The sequence below is a fragment of the Henckelia pumila genome, chromosome 3 (assembly GCF_033568475.1).
Source record: "Henckelia pumila isolate YLH828 chromosome 3, ASM3356847v2, whole genome shotgun sequence".
Taxonomy (NCBI): domain Eukaryota; kingdom Viridiplantae; phylum Streptophyta; class Magnoliopsida; order Lamiales; family Gesneriaceae; genus Henckelia; species Henckelia pumila.
In genome coordinates, this window is record NC_133122.1 from 174,683,688 (window position 1) to 174,691,607 (window position 7,920).

At 36.2% G+C, this 7,920-nt stretch overlaps 1 protein-coding gene across 1 annotated transcript; it reads right to left on the reverse strand.

The window, feature by feature from the left end:
- Window positions 1-2,684: 2,684 nt before the first annotated feature.
- Window positions 2,685-5,873, reverse strand: LOC140890902 (lanC-like protein GCL2). Its single transcript, XM_073299055.1, has 6 exons — window positions 5,504-5,873; window positions 5,090-5,268; window positions 4,259-4,370; window positions 4,058-4,174; window positions 3,653-3,970; window positions 2,685-3,295 (listed from the first exon to the last, which is right to left on the reverse strand). Exons 1-6 carry the CDS (start codon window positions 5,693-5,695, stop codon window positions 2,957-2,959), a joined length of 1,257 nt encoding a protein of 418 aa, XP_073155156.1. The 5' UTR covers window positions 5,696-5,873; the 3' UTR covers window positions 2,685-2,956.
- Between the last annotated feature and the right edge of the window lie 2,047 nt (window positions 5,874-7,920).

The following is a 7,920-nucleotide window of genomic DNA, read 5'->3' on the forward strand; positions in this document are numbered from 1 at the left end:
ATAATTATAAATCTTATATATACTTGACACATCAACACTTTAAAACTTCATTATCTTATTTTAAACAAATTTTTTAACAGTTTATTTTCAAAATTAGATCATACAACTTATAAGTTCATAGAATAGTTTATAAGATATAAGAACTTATTATAACCTGATCAATTTAAATAATTTTAACCTTGATCAAAAAAAATATTTTAACCGAACACCTTCAAAACATATGATATGTTGCTAGACAAATTGTTCATCTCCTCAAAACATTTGAAATTAAAATATCGAAAGCTCAATCCCTCACAAAAAGTAGCCACTCGTTAAATGATCAATCTTACATAAACAATGTCGTAATATGTGGAAAGTTAGAGATTCCCGTATAAAAACGTTATTCTTATTCCACTAGTTTAAGGTGTCTTTGCGTACCTAGTCAATACGACAATATTGGAAACCATCCTACACGACAATATCTTTTGAACTATGAGGTTTTATTACAATTGTCCTATATTAAATAATAAACAAACAAAGAGTGAGTTATAAATCGTAACTCCACCCAATAGGTAAGCTTTTTGGGATGAACACTTCATGAGTTTATAACATAACATTGGTGGTTTCGTTGAGAGTCGCGTAGCGGAAAGGACGACCTAAGAAAGGGCTACCATCGGATCAGTGTCGATAATTGGAAAAAAATATAGGCTTAAGACCGGATTAAGGTGTATGGATGCATGCACTAAATATTGAAATGTGAGTAAAAGCCGTCTAGAATAGGCCGCCGCGAACGTCGGCTTCTCAAGGGGTCGGCAATGTTACATTAATTGTCCCATATTAAATAATAAAACTGACAAAAGTATATAGGCTTAAGGCCGGATTAATGTGTATGGATGCATGCACTGAATAATATTGAAAGGTGAGTGATAGACGTCTAGAGTAGGCCGTCGCGGACGTTGACTTTTCAAGGAGTCGGCAATGTTATAATTGCCCCACATTGAATAATAAAACTGACAAAGAATGAGTTATAATCTCTTGAAGTAACCTCACCCAATAGATCAAAAGCGTTTTAAGATGACCTCGTGGATTTATAAGCTAATACGTTTACGATCTCCCTGACCACACATGTTATTATTATTTCAATTTCGTGATACTTTTTGGGTCGAAATATGTACGTATGAATGCAATTGTTACATAAATTCATGAGTTTCAGGTACCAATTAACTTTAATTAAGTATTTATTTATGTCAATGTAAAGACACAAAAACTCAAACAATAAAAACACACACATATTGTTGAGATTAGAACACAAATGTATACATTTCAAATATCATATGAATCACAAGGTATATAATTTGATATCGTTATCGTATCGTACCGAAAATTTGATAAATTCGATATTTTTTCGTTATGGTAACCTTGGTATACTGAAAATTCGATATTTTTTCACACTTTTAGTGTGGACACCGCGCCCTAAAAAATTTTGAGATTTTTTTATAAAAATAATTTAATAAAGAAATGTTATATTGAGGGAAAAATGAAATCTCAGATAAAGATAAATGGATATTGGATGGTGATTCGTTTCGCTCTACTTTTCATGCATTGCCACGCTGAGGAATGAATGAGACCACTAAATCTAATAATGTATATGGTTCAAACTCCAAACTCCAAACTCCAAACTCCAAAGTATTATATACTCTTAAAATACTTATAAAAATCCAATGATTTTATTATATTTAAGTATGTATATAGTACTATATATATTCTCATGAAAAGATGAAAAATAAATACATAAAAATCGGGGAAATTATTAGAAATCTAGTAATCTACTGGTTAGTTCAAATTAGTTATATTGTGAATGATATCTAGATACTATATTTACATCATTATCATATCCTTTTCAGCTTTCGCAATATATATATATATTAATTTTTTTATGTTGCACACCAACCGTGCTCACCTCTGTGCATACCATTTATATATGTGGCGCTAGCTCAATCATTGGATGGATAATTCATCATATATAATAGATGAATGACACTTCATTGTATGCACAATGGGTGAGCACGGTAGGTGTGCATCATAATAAAATTATATATATATATATAATATATATATATATATAATGAGACTATGAGTACATGCAATGATGATGAAAATTATTGGATCCAGTCTTGAAGATAAATTTTACTCAATCAAATTATAATTTTGGAAATATGAATAAATATTTGTTGATTGTTTCTTTTACCATTTACCATTTTTAATTAATCCGTTTTTTAATTATTTCTCCATATTAATAATTATATATAGCCTAAAAACTTCATAAAAATCAAATGGAAGAAGTGATAATTGGATATTAAGATCGTATATGGGCCAGTATTTTCTAATCGATTTTAGATCCTTATTAATAGGTAACAATTTATGCTAAGCATGAACTCCAACAAAACACACATTGACCCTATTTGGTAATCTTCTCCCTACCTCAAACTAATAATGGGATTGGGATCTAGACAAACCTCTGAATTTATACCTATCAAATCTCACCACATGCCTCATGATGTCAAAACACGATCACAAAGATGGTTTAATTCAACTTACCTCAAAAGTATTACTTTAATAGGAGATCTAACAACCTATGATTTATCATATCAACACTATAATATTAATTATGCATATATGTTCAAATATAAAGCCTCGGATGAAAAGCAAAGACCATGTCCCTTGTTCATAATTCAAGTTAATTTCTGAATTTTGAGATCAAATTATTCAAAAATATACACACACACACACAAGGACTATCGCCAGAATTACTATCTTTACACGAGTGACAACCAAGAGCGAATTGCACAAATATGCAAGCATTTCAAGACTCTTTTTTACCACGTCTTAAGCGTACCACGCACACACTTAAAAGCGACTGGACATTAAAACGGTGATCTTCCCGACACAATATTAATGTGTCCAGAGGCAAATATTGTCACACATCATATGCTGGAAACCTAGCATTCTTCGGATTAACCATGTCAAGGAAAAGATGAGCCATGCCCCCGATACCTTCGAATAGTGAATAGGGACTGTCACCTCCATGCATTTCTCCGGACGTCAGAAGGACGTGAGATCTATCCAGCAAAAAACATGCAAAAGCTTTAGCTCTGTATAGATACTCCACGATGCCCGTCAGTCGATATAGGGAAAGGAACACATATGCATTTCCACTGATGCCATGACAAATCCCGACCCGTTTCAGCAGCCCACGATTCCAAACTACCTCTGCTGCGTCCATAGCAGCTTTTAGAAACTCTTGATCTCCAAAAGCCTGGATTTTTTTCGAGAAACTGTTAGCTGCTATATGATATGACCTATGGTAGTGAAGAAGAAAAAAGCAATGCTCACTCAAAATACTAAATAATATTTTCTTTTATAGAGTAGAGATGGTATATATAAAAAAAATATTTAAATTTTCATTGGAGGCCTTTTTGTAAAGAAGGGTTGGTTTGCTCATTTCAAAGAAAAAAACATTTTCTTTTGTATGATGGAGATTTGAAATCTACATGTATGAGTCTGTATCACACCGTCAGATCCACCAAAAGGTTACTATGATTCAAGAAGCCTCAGGAAAGGTACATGCAACTAGCCTAACATAAAGCCTTCAAAACATAATAGAATTCCTTACCTCAGATGCTTTGACGAGTGTGAGGGCAATTCCTGGAGCTCCATGGCACCAGTGCACAAGAGCATCTCTCTTCCCACTTTCTTCACTCGAAGGGTAATTCCCACTTGGAAACCGATTCTTGATCATGTATTTGAGAGTTGCCCTGACATCTTCACGCTCGTCTGATGAGAGCTTAAAGTGCATCAAAACGTGCAATATGCCAGCCAACCCATGGGCTGCACCCCAGTATCTACTGCCATGCCATTCAAACATCAATGGACTCTTCGACTTTCTACCTAGTTTTCTTCCATTCTTGATAATTTCTCTCACAGCAGCATCCTACCCACCATTTTGAAAATCATTGGTCGCTTGTTCAAAGGATTTTTGCAATATAAGATAGGAAACCATCTTCTAAAATACCAATACCATGGTTGGTGTAGGTAATACATCATTACCCAAATGCTTATTAATAAATAAACATGCCCATAAGTATCCAACTCTACCATACAGCAGCTCATCTGGAAGATCCTTTGACAGCTTTATCTGTATTGAAGATGGGATTCTCTGTTTTAAATCACAGTAATATCAAACTTAAAATATAAAAGGTGAAACAGGCCTTTAGCCAACCTCTTTAAACTGTGTCAAATAATAATCAAGCAAACCATCGTTGCCAGCATACTTTGCGACCACAGCCCCCAGAGCACAAACACCACTCCTTCCACATAGAAAACTTACATCCCTGATAGCAGCACGTCACTGTGAGAGACTCAGATCCAATGCTATAACTTTTAGCAATAACCCATATAAAAAACAGTGCCATAGCTGTAGTGTGCCCAATCAATCACAATTTTACACTTGTAGTTCAGACAAGGTACCTTCGTTTTCATACCCACAATGTTATAATTCCAAAAGGTATATACAAATTTTTTAGGATGCATTTGGATTGAGGACTAAAAACATTTTATGTTATTGGATAATTTGAATTATATCAATTATAGCATAATCAGTGATTGTTATCAATTTCGAATACAATAAAGACTGAGTGTTACTTGAAATCCAAGCCTGAAATTTTTCTTCAACTCATATCTATCCACCCAAGCACAAACTTAAAATCACAGGGTACGCATACATTATGACTCTTGCAATGCCCTGAAAATAGTCTAATCATATATTGTGGCTATTTTCATATCATATTCCACATCAGAACGTTTGAGCAATATAGAGGAATATGAAGGCATATGATGAACATCATTTCCACTAACTTGTATCAATCAAGTAAAACTAGAGCAGATGTAAATAGTTGAACAGTAGAGTCCCAAAGCTATTGTTCCAGAAGCATCCACAGACCACAACGAAAAAATCATAAACAAAAAACAGAAATTCACATTATATAATTTTTTTTAGCCAAACGAATAAACATTAACATGCATGCGTTAAAAGGAGCCAAATGACCATTACTTAGAGTGGGTGGAAGAAGAGTCAGAAGCCTTGATAATCTCCAGGGAAAGGTTCAAATCGCTGGTGTTGCCAGTTACTTGAAAAGATTTGAAGAGCAAAAACGCAGTCCCAAGACTACCAGCATACAGACTGAAATCCTGCACGTGTTGCTCGGTGATACCCCATGTACCCGCCACTATCTGTACATAAAACAGCATAAATCCACCTCAATTTCTCCATCGATCTTACATAAGATTTCACAAACCTTAATTGGTTTCCATACATACTATTACCATTGTTGCTTTACAAGTAACTGTCATTCGTTTTTCAAAGTTACTGCCTTGCTGATTGGGGAAAAAAAACGTAGCCGGGGGAGTACCGAAATGTAATAGGGTCAAAATTACATGAAAATTGAGGGAAAATTAAATTACTGACAGTTTCTTTGAGGTCGATGGCGGCGCGTTGGAGTCTCTGAGAGAGAGTAGGATACGGGAGAGAGAGAAGCTTCAATAGTGATTCCTGAGTTCCCTGAGCCACAGTTCCATGCTTGTCTCCACCTACAGCTTCTTGTTCTTGTTTTTCGGGTAAAAAATCAGGCATTTCGTTCGGAAAGAAACGATCCGCCATTTTCTTTGGTTTCTCTGCTGATTTTGAGGAAGGGAAGAGGGAAATTGGAAGCGGGTTGACTGTTAAAATGACTGAAGAGAAGTGGAGAGATGGAGAAGAAAGTGTACAGCCATCCAGGTAATATGTGCACGTGTCATCAACTCTACTCTTGTCATCTCCATCAGTTGATATATTAGGTGGCCCAGGCTATGCTACACAGGGGTAGCATCTGCCATTCATTTGGTTCGGAATCCATATAATTTGTGTGTGAAGTTCGGCCCTTGTGTGTCGGGTCGGACCATGAATAGCCAAGATCCGTCGGTGAATTTTATCGATGGAGCATAAAAAAGCCCATATTAGGTGATTTTTTAGTTGGAACAAAATTTTTTTAGATTAGTCTCTCATATAGAATTTTTTTAGTGTGGTTTACTTGACTATTGTACGTGTGTTTGCACATAAAAATTGGCGAATTTTGTGTGTTGCACAGGCGTGCCAGGCACATGAGTGCAGAAATAAAATAAAAATAAAAAATAAAATCTAACTTCTAAAATCAAGCGAATGTGAGTCTCGATTTCATCGTCGATCTCAATTCTACCGGTTAAACGCCAAAGAACATAAGGAATAATAAAGAAAAATCATTAATAGCCATTGAAACATCAACATTACTACTAAAAATTTGAAAATGACAAGTGTTTGCCATAAAACAAAATAAAAGATGTTGCTGGAAAGCTCGAGGAACTACAAAATATGACTGAAAATATAGAAAAATACAAGAACAATGATGAAATTTCGAAAATGTGCAGAAATATGCTGAAGAATTCGAGCTTTTGGAGCATGGAATTGTTGGATTGTTGGTTGTTCTCTTGTGTTCTGCATGAATGCACCTTTTATATACTGGTTCCCGAGTCAGTTCCTCAACTGCTTACCTCCACTAGCCCCACTACTTGCAGCTCTAACAGCCCCATTAACAGCCCCACTAACTCTTAACTGATTTGACTTGGTCTTCTTCTCACTTTTTCTCAGCTTGGTTCCCCGAGTGCCGAAGGTTCCTCGAGTGCCCAACTTCACCATCCCACTACTTGTAACTATTTTGACTTGGTCTTCTCCTCTTTCTCTGCTTGGTTCCTCGAGAGTCAATCCGGTTCCCTGAGTGCAGTAGTGGGTCTTGGAAGTTGTTGATCAATTTTTTGCAGTTCCTGTAACTTTATTGGGCTTTAATTCACCGAGATCTATCATTAAAATTTTTAATTGATTAAATGATAAATTAATGACACAAATTAATTTATGGGTCAAACAAATGCCCCCCGCAAGATTTTGGCCCAACGGGCCAATATGCTTGGATATAATGCCACGCATTGAACTGAGTTTCCCGCAAGATTTTGGCCCAACCGACCAATATGCTGGAGAAAACATGTTCCTTGATTGTGAAATGTAGTTCCTTTGCTGGCAAGTATCATTTTGTGGCCCTCGGGCCATGATTCCTATTCGTATATATGAGCAATTCTTTGATGTCATATTTCCACAATGATATAAAATGTTCCTTGGTCCGTGGGCCATGGTTCCTCCAGTATGCGAGTAGTTCCTCGACCTTAGGATTTTGGTTCTTCCAGGACGTAACAGGTTCCGCGGCCCTCGAGTGGTTCTTTGATACACTTTGTACTTACTTTTGTACCTGTACAAAAAGTGTGTGATAACCAAAGGTTGAGTGAGATATGGTGCCCCCCGAGCATTCATAGAATTGTGTTCTCGATTGATGGTTCCCTGTAACCCTGCATAACACTTTTGGTCAATGACAAAAAATTGTTGACAAACTGGAATCTTACTGTTATACTTCAGATTTTGAGGAGTTTTTTTCCACACTTCTTCCTCTCTTTTGTGAAGTGGAGTGCATCGATCAACATCATTCTCTTGATTGAGATTTACCAAGCGGCGCGTATCGCCTGCTGGGGAACTCCCACTTGATTTTCCACCTTCATTGGGGTTACGACTTTTCTCAGTAGTTTTCTTCGGGTTCACCGTCTGTTCTTGAGAGATGGTGAATTTAGGAACATATTCTCCACCAGATTTGATTTTGTTCATCTCACCTCGCATGAAGCCCATGGCCGAAATCACAAGCCTATGTGCTTCCTCCATACGTTTCATAGTGTTCAACATTATTTTCATCATCTCCAGTTCCTTAGTGTTGATGGAATCAAGATGAACTGAGCAGATCTTCGCACTTTCTGATCCATAATATTCTGGTGGTT